We start from the raw sequence: 14,043 nt of genomic DNA, 5'->3' as shown, positions 1-14,043 counted from the left end.
TTCTTGGAAAATCGGAACAAAAAAGAGTACCAGCATAAACGGTTAAAGTTAATTTCGTTGGGAACTGACAACGGAAATCAATTTTCGCTCAACTCAACGTCTAAAAACAGTGCCGTCAAAAATAAACTTTTACTTAAACTCAGTATGTTTGACCAATTAAGATGCTCAAGTTGACCAGAATTGCATACATTTTGCCAACAACTAAAAAAGCAAACATAAATGATCGGGCAACAGGGCCCAGCTCACCTCTTTAACTTCAGCAGTCTTTAGTTTTTCGACCATGAAGGACGGCTGCGACTTGCGCCTCATGAGTTTCATGGACTCGGCTCGCTTTATGGGGGGTAGTTTGGAAAACACGACTGGCGTCGGAGCTGCTCTTTCCCAGTTTGTATCTGTGCAACTGGCGCACGAACCAATGTGAGTTCATATGACGAGCCAGAAACTTGACCAGAGCTTGCGGGTCTGTTGATTTGCATTCTGGAAAATGAAACTATTATACTTCTTTTAGAGCAAGAAAATACTTTTTTCTCATCATCTCATTATAGCAATCAGTTTCCAAAATTTGCCAAAATGTATCGCTTGGTACAGTGCAACGCCCAAATACCGAAAAATAATTCATATGACAAATTTTCCGCCAGAAACTCCCCCCTCAATTCCCCCGCCCTCAAAAATAATATATATTGTCGCAAACAGCAATTTTAGGAATTTTTCAGGATCGGTCCGACAAAAAAGAATAAAAATGGAGAGTACTGGTGTTGAATCTATGAGACGGGAAGCCCAAACCCGCTATTGCTCATATTTGTGATCAAATTGCTTATTTTTTTTACTGCCCCTGTCATCCGGCCTGGATGGACAAACTAACCTTATACGTATGTTATTTATATTATTAATAATCTTATGTTAAACGCCTAGACGGCCGGTCACTTGACCTTGATAGACAGAGAGGACGAACTCTATTTGAAATAAAAAACAGAGTTGAATTAATAATATCTGTCAACTAGTCGTTTTATATCGCTCCGACTGAGAAATAAGGTTTATCGATCCATTCGTATTCAAGGATTAGAATATCATACCCTTCGGTATGACATGACGCAGCCAGCACGATATTCCAAAAACCCACTGAATATTAACCCATTTTGGGAGAGAGCGTCTGCCGAACCACCACTAGAATGGTCAAGGTGGGCAGCCATACTGGAGATGGCTGTATTCGCAAAGGATGGGATCGAAATACGGATTTTATTGAGAGCCAGACCAACACTCGTCGAAACCGCAGAACCTGTGTATAAACTTGAAATACAGGGCGAAACAGAAGCACAAAGAAAAAACCGCGAGGTGCACAATCAAGAGAAACGAGTTAGTTGGGAGAATCACGTCATAAAAGCCCGAGAGAAAGGAGTATTATGCAATTCGTACAGATGGGACGAAGCAGACGCAAGAGTCCGGAGTTACCTTTTTCTCTGTCTGAGAGCCGAAGGTCAATGACAAGTTCAACAGAAAAGACCTAACCTTGTATTACACAATGTAACCACACAAGATTTTATGACAACACTGGAAGATATCTTTGTTACTAACAGAATTGTAGCATTCCACAGATATAACTTTATTTGCCGTAAACAAAAGAATTCGGAAATTCTGGAACAATTTCCTGCATATTTAGTCGAATTAGCCTCACGGGCTGATTGTGGGGACAGAGAAGATGAAAGGGTTAGAAACATGTTTACAGCACACATGCACAACAAAAAAATGCGAAAAAACGGTTAGCACAAACACGGACCCCCCAAAACGGATATGTGTATGAAATTCGCCGGGAAAAAGGAATTGAACATAGTCGTACTATGAAGATAAACCCATTTGGGGGACAAACTACAACAAAACAAGAACCATTACATTATATCAACAACCGGGGTGGTCGATATAACTCTGCGAATAACCAGGTCGACCATATCCGCGCGGATCACAAAACACAAGAGGGCAACAAAGAAATAACAATACAAACGCCTCAAAACAATATTATAAATGTGGAAACCAATACAATCAGAATGACCTTCAATCTTGCCCAGCGAAAGATAAAATTTGTTCAAAATGTGCGAAACGAGGCCATTTTGCGAAAGTTTGCAGATCTACAAACGTTAATTATTTAGGAAACCGGCAAGATGAGCAACAGGAAGAAATAGAAAAAGAAAGTCTCGAAACCGAAAACGATCCGGTGGCTTTTGCCGAGTTTACATCAAATAACAGATGGGATGAATATCAAACAGACAAATTCTCGGTTATGGCATTCGCTGAATCTTTCGAGATTAAAAAAACAAATATCCTGTCGGAAGATGATCTGAATGGTCATATTGTGAAATTAGAAACAAATTCAGAAGAACTATTCGCTATCGCTGACTCAGGAAGTCCAATGTCGTTTCTGAATGAAAAAACCGCACGGCGCATTCAACAAAACAAAAAATCAGCATCATTCAAGTGCATCCCACCGGACGACACATCAAGGAACCTGGCTTGCTATAATGGTGAAACAATAAATCCGAAAGGAAGATTGATTATAACCATTGAATCAGGAGGCTTGAAGATTCAATCAGCCCCGTTCATCATTGTCGATTATCAAAAAGCTAATATCATTAGACGCAACTTTCTACCACAAATCAGTGTCAAGTTAATACAAGAAAAACATAAACAAAATGTATTAAATGTACGCGAACAAGAAGAATCGGATCCGGAAATTAAACAATGGGTCAAAGATAACTTTCAACAACGCATACGTATTGGAAAATCAAAAAATCACATGATGGAAACTCAATTCAGCCAAAACTTCATGCCAATACAACAAAACGGACGACGTATTCCGGTACACTTACCGGAAAGAGTCGAAGGGGAACCAAAAAAATTAAGGGATCAGAACCACATCATCAAACTAGATAAATGCTCGGATCGAAAAATTATTAGTCCAATTGTAGTCACAGTAAAAAAAGATCAAACTGTCAAATTCGCGGTAGACTCCAAGAAAATCAACAAATTCATTCACGAGAACAAATACCAAACGCCTAACATTGAATTATTGTTGAACAATTTTGCACAGGTGGTAAAATCAGACAAGTCCAAACAAACACTTTTCTCAACACTCGAACTTCGCTACGCATATTCACAAATCCCGTTGGATAAAACGACCAAAGAACAGTGCAACTTTGGTCTTATTAGTGGTAACGCTACTGGGACTTATCAGTTTCAAACATAGTTTTATGGCCTCACAGATATGCCAGCTGATTTTCAGAAAGCGATCGATTTAATCCTTACAAATTACACGAACACTTATGCTTAATTGAACGATATTTTAATCGTCACAAAAGGATCGTGTTGGATGTACACGAACAAAAATTGCAATCAGTTTTGAAAAAACTTGGCGAGGAAAACCTGGCAATATCATTGGATAAATGTAAGTTTGCATGCAAACAAGTTGAGTGGCTAAGATTTACTGTTAATAGTGAGGGAACAAAACCAGTTGTAAGAAAGACTGCGGCTATCGAAAAATTATCATCAACAAAAACTTTTGAACAATTAAAGAGTTTTATGGGTTCCATACAACATCTCACACGGTACATCCCACAATTGGCACAAACCGCTGCCGCACTACGCCCTTTGCTAAAAAACACAGAAAAAAAAACAAACCACTTGAATGGTCCACAGAACATAACACAACATTTAAAAACATACTAAAATTGGTATCGGAGATAACACAAAACAAACATTTTGATCAACATCTTGATACTCGCATCGTGTGCGATGCTTCAACTACTGGATTAGGAGCTGCCTTTGAAGAATTTTCACCAGAAGGTTGGGTTGCCGTAGCGTACGCATCACGTTTTCTGAACTCAGTAGAAAAAAAATATTCTGTTAACGAACTTGAACTATTAGGGGTCGTGTGGGCAATCAAAAATTTTAAGCAATATCTATATGGTAAACATTTTACCGTCATCACTGATCATCAGGCTTTAATCAGCGCTTTAAACGCAAGCGAACGATCAAAAACAAGTCAAAGCCGGCTCACATGTTGGATTGACCAATTAATTCTCTTTCACTTCGATATCAAACATCTTGCCGGAAGTAAAATGGGGTTAATTGACTACATAACCCAAAATCCGGTCGGGTTGGCAATACCCCCTAGTGAGTATGATGAAGAAATTGTTGTAGCATCAATTAAGACATTCATTAGTAACCTGGAAACGATTGACAAAGTCATTCTAAATAATCTGGCCAATCAGAACAAAGCACCATATGAGCTGATCAAAAAGCGCGCGAAAAACAAAGGGCTTTTGAATGCTGCTTCAACACTCAAGTAGAAATGAAACATTCCGAAAATTCTGCAACCGGTCATTGCCAAACTAAAAACACAAATCAGTCTCACTCAAAATCTGCTGTAGATCAGTCAACTCTCTTCCGATCTCTATCTCAACAATACCAAACAAACAGTAAAAATTCTGTCCGCAAAATTTCATTTCAACGACATAACAACGCAGCGATGAGCCGTAACGAAACCAAGGGATTTAAAGGAGGATTCATCCCACAGGAACTTATGTCATCAGAGCTAAGAGAAAGAAACGAGTCAACTCAGAACTGGCAGGGTTCGTCAGATAGAGAAGAAACTCTTTCGGACCCCAGATGGCATAAACGACCTCCCACAAAGGGAAAAAAAGGAAACCCTGACCTACAAAACAACACGCAAACACGACACACAAACAACAACGCCCGTACGGGACGCCAGAGAAGTACTATCGGCTAAAAAGATCGACACCAGTAAAACGTCAATTTTCCCGAAGATCACCTTCACAAATACGAATAAATCTGGACACAGAACGGATCGGATCACATCGGGCTACAACATGAGAACGATACCGACCCAAACACGATCAAATACTACAACAGCAACTACACAAAGATCTACACCCGAACCACGAAAAACAACAACATCTACACAAACACCCGGAAAAAGCACAAACACAGAAATCTGTGTCAGCCGCGTAGACCCAAATATCCGCGTGCAAGAAGAACGGACACATAACATAGAACCACCAACAATGGGATCCGCGACGTTAGAAGCCAGTCACGAAATGATAACAGAAGAGCTGGTCGCCACGGTGGAGAAAGCTACAAATACGGTGGAATCTGAGGAGGACACGCCCTTGTTTAGACAAAGACTACAGCGAGTATTAAGCGTTCGATTCATCGCTGCAGCCACCAAGAAAGATTGAAATCTTCGTCCCTTAATCAACTTTGTCAAAAAGATGGATTGGGAAGCAATCAAGGCTTCCTACGGTCAGTACTGGCACAATATTCGGAACAGGCTCCATGGCCGAGAGGATTGCTTACTCATAGAGGAGAGACTCCTCATCCCTACACAATTGAGGCAGACAGTGCTCGATAGTCTGCATTTGACACACCCAGGATCGCCAGCGATGCTGGACCTAAGTAACCATGTCTGGTTTCCTCACATACATCGGGCAATTGTGCAGATGGCACAAAAATGCAAACACTGCACCGAGCAAGGTAAAAATTTAAAACCCATCATAGGAAAAAAAAACATTCGTTCCAAATAGAACCAGTAGTTGAACCAAATGAGGAAGTACAATTAGATTTGGCAGTGCCCCTTCCGGGCGAACTAAATAGAGACGCATATATTCTAGTTGCAAAAGATAAGTGGTCTAAATTTTCAACTGCAAAAATCGTTACAAACACAACAGCGGATATCGCTATTAAATTTATGCAACGGTACTTTTCAAAAAATGGGGTACCCCGAAAGATAAGATGTGACCAAGCACAGACATTTAGAGCTAAAAATTTTCCACTGTTCTGTCATACAAACAATATTAAGTTAATGTTTGCACCAGTAGATGACCATAGAGCAATAGGGGTAGTTCAGAGAATGATACAAACTCTGAAGCGTAGATTAGCGTTCATGAGAATTGACAAAACAAATACACCGTACAAACTCACAACAGATGAAATTATTAAAACACTCAGAATTACACCACATGGCGTAAGAAACATTTCACCATTTGAGGCCCACATGGAACGTACACCAAACACACCCTTATCAAACGTAGCAACTAGTAGTTCACCTAACAATTTGAACTAGGAAACTACAAAACCTGCATGTTTTGATCGAAAGAATCTTACAAAGCCGCCTCTACCCTCTGAAGTAATGCACGACTTACAACGATGGTCAGAAGACGAAGTAAATATCAACAAGAGAGATCAAAAACTTCATATGAAGCGGGACCTGACAAACTCAGACTTACCAACCCAACAAAAAGATACCGGTGCAAAATCTAAAGCTATAGAAATAGTCAAGGATAAACTAAACGTAAGGTATAAGGGATTACAAACAATGGTAGACAAAAACACGAAAAAACGGATAGATCAGGTAGCACGGAAAACAATTAGAATAGCAACCAAGGTTAAGTATCCGAGAACATTCGAACAGAAATACAAAACCATAGACGGCAAAATACATACATATACCCCACACGCCGCTTGGGTCCAAACATTTGGAAAACAACCAAGATTACTAAGAAAAAGTGGTGCCGCATTTGTACCAAACCTTTCAATATACGGACCATGCAGACCGTCTCGTATCAGTGATTACGTTGCTTATAAATCCGCGACCATGCCTACATTTTTTAGACATCGAGAATCCTACTACTCCCCAGCATCGAATGTTAAGACAAGACAAAAAAACTGGCCTCCCGAAGAAACTAACACAAAATGAAAAGATGTTAGCACAAGGAAAATTAGATAGTCCGACAAAGCGAAAAGCAAAACAACAGGAAAACGGACCGGCGGGCGACCAACAAGGAAGCTACAAACGAGTGGAATGAGTTTACAATCAGAAATTCCGGCCGGGACTTCAAACTCTGACAACAACATACCACAACCAGCAACACCAGACACTGACAACCACGAAGACGACAATCAATCATCGGCCTCATCCGAAGATATTGCCCCATCGCCTAAGCGGCAAAACAAGAAACGAACTCCTCCAGCGAATGCAATAGAGACATTACGAAAATCAACGAGAAACCGCCAATCGGCGCTTTCCCATGCGTTTGGGAATCTGGTATCATTAACGCTATCAACGATGAAGAGAAAAAAACCGATTAAATTTCAAATTGACTCACCACCGGACAAACGAGATACGGACAACTATCCAAGCTTAAAATCCCTGATCCAAGAAATATGTTTTACTGAAAAGACCCCACAATACAGAGCATGCGTCAAATTAATCGAAGCAATTAGCCCGAAGAACAAAACAGGCGTCACCGAGGTAGTCGATTTAACTTCTCCACCCATTGAAGATGACGCCACAGCTGATACGAATAACGAAAATCTATTCGTCAATACAATAGCATGTCAAGAAAGCGGGATGGATCAGAATAAGAAAAACAACGATGACGAGGAACACGAAAGCCAGGGGAAGAAATTGCCAAACATGACATACAAACAAAAAAATGATGTCGAAAAGTCCTATCGGGACTATAAAACTCAAACTTGTCAGTCCTTAAGGGGACTCTAAAACTCACAAACCTATTAGTCCTAAGGAAACTTGAAAACTCAATTTAACACAAAACGGCCGGTCACTTGATCTTGATAGACTGAGAGGACGAACTCTATTTGAAATAAGAAACAGAGTTGAATTAATGTTATCTGTCAACTAGTCGTTTTATATCGCTCCGACTGAGAAATAAGGTTTATCGATCCATTCGGATTCAATGATAAGAATATCATACCCTCCGGTATGAAAGCCCCGATCAAATTCTGAATTCTACCCTACAATAAATCTCATATGGTAGTGCACCTGACCAAACGTTTCTTTTCCCGTTACACTAAACCATTTTTGAATGCCTTTGGCAGGTCACTAGCTGATTTTTTTTATTTGAACGAAGCTGTACAATTCGGTTTTTGTTACTCTTAAGCAATTTGACCATAGTTAGCAACACAACTTGCCCTATCCCAATATATTGCACGCAATTTTATTCTATGCGGTTCTACTCACTGATATATTTACTCTAAATCATTCTATTCTAAGCAAAAAAAAGAAAAATAAATCTTCGACGTTTATTTTAACTTTTTGTACCGACAACTGTCGTTAGTGAAACATTTTGAAATCCGACGACCACGCCTTCATAAGTAAACGGCATTACCTTAGCAGAAAAAATAACAAATTTGCTGCCAAGTATTTTTCAGTTAGTACACTTGGAAGGAGTTCACAAGGCAGTGAACTTGACAAAGATGCATCAAGAGCGAAAGTAAATAAGAAAGTTTTCTGTTTACGCATGTGTTTGCCGAAAAAATAGAGAAACCAAAGGTTCAAAAACCCATTTTAACCGTCAGCGCAAAAATGGGTAATTGCACCTATTTTTGAAAATAACCAAAATCGCTCATCCAAGTATTTACTGTTCTATGTATGTGAAAGTCTCCAATCAACCCTTTGTCGTTTATTTAAATAATTCTATGGAAGCTCGGATAAATTTGAAAAAAAAAATCAAACAGATATCTGATTCTCATACAAGCTGCTTCTAATTTAACTGAAGTAGATTTTTCTACCGTGCATAAACTTTTGTTCAGTTTTTTTGGCATTTACATTAATTCATTTCTTTATTTGATATCCCACGAATAAGAGTGCAGCAATGATGTTCATTTTGGACAATGTTTCATTCAGTTCGTTAATATATAATTTTAGGTATGTTTAAAACTTGTCAATGTTTTTTTAAATTGTCTGTTTTTTAGAAATTGAAAGTACTGCGCGAAATGCGACCTTAAGAATTTTCCATTTCATTCAACGTCAGTTTGTTTGCTAATCCGTATAACGGAATTCCATTTCGCAAAACCGGTATGGCTTTTGCTTATCAAACTCTAACACGACTGTTGGTATCAGGGCGAAGCCCTGAATGTTCCGACTCTCTTTTAAGGTCTATGGAGCAGTAACAACATGAAAAACTTAAATGTAATGAATTAAAATGAATTTTAATTGTTTTGAGTTTTTTGTGAAAATCATCTCGCCACGCGCCATATAAAGTAAAATGTGACAGATTTCGCTCCTAGTAATAAATTAATTATGGCAAATAGGCTTCCTTTAAGCAATTTCGAACGATTTATAAGACGGATTATATCTCCGCTTACACGTTGAAAGCGCGAAATATGTCGCATGTTAATTGTCCCGACTTGGCTAAAGTAGTATTTTTTAAACCCCCATATCTTCACAGTTCAAGTATCTTTTACAAGTTTAATTTCAAGACAACAAACCTTTCTGAATGATATTTAAAAATTCCGTCAAAAAAATCGAAATTTGTCCGAAGAAAAAAACCACTCCGAGAAGAAATATTCCGTCAATTTCGTTCCAAAAGTCGGATCAAAAAGAGTGCTCGTATCAGGCCGAAGCCGTGAAAGTTCCGACTGCCCTTTAAGGCCTACGGAATAGTAATGCCTTTCAGAATTATTTTTTCAGATTTTTTTCCAAAAATTATTTCCCCACACGCTATGTAAAGTTCGAAGTATTACAATTAGCATATAGCTAAGTTTTAAATAGATCATTTAGCATGCCTTCATTCAAATTAGAACAATTTTTAGGACGGATTAAATCTCTGCTTACGCGTAATAGCAGAAAACGTATTGCTCGTTAATTATCCCAAATTGGCCCAATTAGCAGTCTTTAAACCCCCATAATTTTACCAAAAATATACAAAGGAGAAATTGAGCTCAGAACAACAACACTTTTTGTTGATTCAAAAAATTGGATAGTTAAAAAGTCGAATTTTTCTGGAGAAAAAACCACCCCGAGCGTAAATTTTCCGTCACGACTTCTTCGAAAGTAAGAATAATTATGCTTCATAAACTATCTCGCACTCGGATTGAAAGTTTTTGTAAGCCAGCAGTGATTGCTATGCTGATTATGAAAAGTTACCATATGAGATTTATCTTAGGGTCGACTTCAGAAGTGTATGGTAAAATTTCTTGCAGTAGAATGCCACTTGGGTTAGAATGACATCCTTTAGAATGTCATCGGTGTCCTTTTTTGGCGTTTAAAACTCAAAGTGTTTTTAAGGCTAAAAAATGTGTCAAAAAGTTTAAGTTTGTTCACAAATTTCAAGAAAAAGAAATCAAGAAATCTTTTTTTTCCTTCAAAAAACAAGAAATCTTTATTAGAAGAATGCTCACCTGCAAAAGAAGGCGATTTATGTGCGGTTAGTTTGCTAGTTGCCAACTCTGGTTGCATGTTTTCTTTGTTTTCACTTCTTTTTGTCGGAGTAAGAACAAATCCGTTTATATCTTGGTTAATTTTTGAGGTCTGTCTTTTGATAGTCGAACCAATTTCTTTCACCTGAAAAGAAAAGAGTTTTCTTTTTTTTTTTTCAATAAAAAAGTTTAAAATGTATTGAATGTTGAGAAATATAAAATCAAAACCGTACCTTTTGCTTAAATGCATCCCATTGCTGAAAAACGCCAAAATATTATTTGATATTCAACTTGAAAGCCAATTGTACTGGTTTACTTGAAATGCCATGACACTAAATGTGCAAAAATAAAACTTTGCAAAACTATAAGTCCAGTTTTTAAGCCAGCGATTTATTCTCGAGCCTCTATTGAAGTCTCGAGAATTCAATGTGGCGCGCTAAGTATGAAAAATGTATCAATTGTATTTTTTAGGATGTTAATGCTGTATTACCCCGACCGTAGATTGAGTTATTTTGCTGAGATATGGTCAACAATGTTTGCCATTTGTTGGCCCTGTTTTTTTTTATCTTCAACGAGATAGCGCTGAAGAAACTGTTTTTACTGGCTCTTTAATTTTCAGCGAGATCTCGACCTTCCGATTGAGCAGGCCATCAAAACATTCGTTTCACTTTAACTGCATCTCACCAGTGAATCAAAAATAAACCAGAGTGGCTCAGCAAAATCACTCGACTAGTTCTAGAAAAAATACGTAATGCATTATTGACTTTCAGTAAAGACTGGCTGGTAGTTTTTGATTGATGCTTTTTTTCTGTCCACACTATTCGTAGACGCGAGATTTTTTTATTGAATTTGAAACTATAATTATGCTAACCTTGTTTCCTGTATCCCATATGGTGTCTGGCTCTTGAGGTGTGCGGCTGACATTTTCCTCTTTATCAGCGCTGTCAGTTTTGCTGGAAGGCTATAAAATATGATCAACATAAAAACATCAAATAATCAAAAATGCACAAAAAAATCTTGCCTGGAACGTTGTTTGGGTTGACTTTCACCGAAAAATCTTATCATACAAATACATATGAAAAAGTGTCATACGATTTTTATGTATAGTATTATAGTGGTTGAATGCCTGAAACTTTTTTCAGGAACAACATTTTTGTTCCGACCATATGAAGTTCGTATGCGGTTAACTTCGTATGCGGGTGTCTTAGTTTTTTTTGTTTTCCCTGCAAAATCAGCTAAAGCCCTTTCAGTCGTGATTCGAACGACATTGCAAAAATCAAAACAAAATTCCCAGTTTTTAATTTTTCGTCTTATTTCGAGCGAATAGAGCAAACAACAGCTTAATTTAATCCATATAAGGAATTTTTTCGAATTTTTTTGTTTTTCAAATATTTTTTCTACCAAAATTTTTTTTTCAATTTGCCTTTTTCACTATGATTCTCGACTATGCCTAACCTTTAGTTTTTCTTTCAGATCTTTTTATCCCACCACGCAGAAAAACGGCGCTAATTTGGAACAAAAATTGTTGTATTTTTTTAAAATAATAATCATAATAATGAGGTTCCTGCGAATCGCACGCAGAGGATCTATCAGTAGTCCTTAACAGTCCTGTAAGGATAGTCCATATGTATTATCTCCCCACATTCCAGACCGTGTTATTTTGTTGAGCAAAGCTCTGTGTTTTGCAAATCAAGGCCGTTTTTTTGCGTCTAGAACTTTCACGTTAACTTTTAAGACTATGATCGGAACATTATGTGCTACTTGCGCAGTAAAAGACTATCCCTGTTTTTCTTTGAAAATGTTTTCACTTACCGGTTTCGAGCAAATTAACTTTTACTAGTAAAAAACTGTGTACTCAAATAAGCACTTCTCAGCTAAAAACTGCCAGCAAACCAACAATCTTTTGAAGCAACATTTGTTAGATCTACAAAAATTTCAAAAAACTCAAAAAAAAGTTCAAATGTAGTTTTCTGCATTCAGTACACACACTCAAACTTTTGTTTATGAAGGATAAAAAATAAATTGGCTAGTTAAAAATTACGGAAAAGTTTCAAACGATGAAAAAAATTGAAGCAGAAATTCTTTGCGCTGGTTGCTGAAAATTGAATGATTTCGTTGAAAAAACGTCGTTCTGACTTAAGGGCAGCTTTATAATAGTTGTAGAATGTGCAAATCAAATATATGATAAAAGGAAGTTTATCGGAGTTGTATGCTTTGTCTTCCCGAGTAGTAAGAGTGACCTCAAGGTATGAGTGATTTTCAATTTACGTTATTTTTTTCAGAAAATTGAAATTTTTTATATATCCATGAGTATGCTAAGCATTTTTCTAGTTTGTAAATTTACGATAATCCTAGTCAGTAAATGGAAGTCCACTCGAAAAAATTATAAAAACTAAATTACGGTTAGTTTTAACAATAAGTCAAATAATAATTTTAATAATAATAACTAGACACTAAACATATTTTCCAAGTTATCAAATACATTTTGTTTGCAAAAAAATGTTCGCATTCTCTATAAACTCTGGCAGTTTTTAAATATTATCAGATCACCCGTAGAAACTCATCCCCCCAAGTGATAAGTGACCTACCGTAGAATACCCTCCTCAAGCATGTATCAACTCTGAAAAGTAATTCTGTATATTATAAGCATTTCATACAAAAGCGCAAACAAAATTGATTTTTACATTCTTTATGGGGGATTGCATTTTTATGCTGTTACTTACGCAAATTAATCTTTCAATTCAGTTTTCTTCAGTGATACGGTTAAATATGAACGAACCGACGACTGTTTTTTTATTTCGGGGAGGGTGGATTGTACGGTTGATCCATATTTTCAAACAGCTTTGAAGTTATCAAAACTGTAACACTTTCATATTCAATTTCAGTCGCAAAAATTGCGTTATCGAGTAAAAACTTCTCTACTAAAAACTGCCAGCAAACTAATATTATTTTGCACGGAAGACTTACGCAGACATCTAATTTTCTGTGTATGAAGGGTAAAAATTATATAGGCTAGTTATAAATCTCGGAAAAGCTCATAGCGATGAAAATAATTGGAGCAGAAAGTCTCTGCGCTAACTATTATTAATTGATTGATTCCGTTAAAAAAAATTTCGTTCTGACCTAATGGCAAGCTTTATATTAGTTGTAGAATTTTTAAACATTTATTTTGAACAAAGGAAGTTTATCAAAGTTGTATGGCTAAATTTTTGTCTTGACGAGTAATTGTGGTGACCAAAAAATGGTAATTGTAATTTCATGTAATAAGAACAAATTGGTCAAAAAAACCACTGTAAGCCTTCGCGAAAAAAAAAACATTTTAAAATAATAGCGTGATTAGCTCATTTCTGCAGCATGCAAAAAAAAAATGAAGTAGCAGGATTCCAACAAGGCTCAATTTCAGTCTGTCGACAAAAGCTTGCACTCAACATAAAAATAAACAAGATTTTTTTTGAATAAATTGATTACAAGGATTAGAAGATACCTCAAATTAGCAGAACTCGATCTATGAAAACATCGTATTCTATCTCTACGCGACAAAACTTTTATGAACTGCTCGAACATGTTTGTGAACTATCTGAGCCCGGGTCGAGATTCCCGCTCAAAAACAGCTCAAGATTTGAACGATCTGGCCGGTTTTCCAGCAAGATTTGAGCGGTTTGAGCGGTTTGGGACGGTTCTTTTAGAAAAACCGCTCAAATATTGCTTAAAAAACCGCTCAAAAGCCGCTCATTTCTTGCGGCGGTTTTGAAACGGGGTTTCACGCAAGATTTGAGCAGTTTTTTGAGCGGTTTAAGAAAAAACGAGTAAAACCAT

The 14,043-nt window shown here is 37.2% G+C and overlaps 1 protein-coding gene across 1 annotated transcript; it reads right to left on the bottom strand.

Moving 5' to 3' along the window:
* Window positions 1-246: 246 nt before the first annotated feature.
* On the bottom strand, window positions 247-11,188 carry LOC134856089 (uncharacterized; the record flags this gene model as incomplete). Its single annotated transcript, XM_063872454.1, is given in 4 exon segments — window positions 247-477; window positions 10,210-10,372; window positions 10,461-10,484; window positions 11,099-11,188. Coding segments are annotated over 4 exon segments (498 nt in total), but the record flags the coding sequence as incomplete, so codon positions are not given.
* Window positions 11,189-14,043: the final 2,855 nt, after the last annotated feature.

Source organism: Symsagittifera roscoffensis, unplaced genomic scaffold, assembly GCF_963678635.1.
Source record: "Symsagittifera roscoffensis unplaced genomic scaffold, txSymRosc1.1 SCAFFOLD_1014, whole genome shotgun sequence".
Taxonomy (NCBI): domain Eukaryota; kingdom Metazoa; phylum Xenacoelomorpha; order Acoela; family Convolutidae; genus Symsagittifera; species Symsagittifera roscoffensis.
The sequence above is the reverse complement of the archived record's forward strand: the minus strand, read 5'-3'. Positions and strand labels throughout refer to the sequence as shown.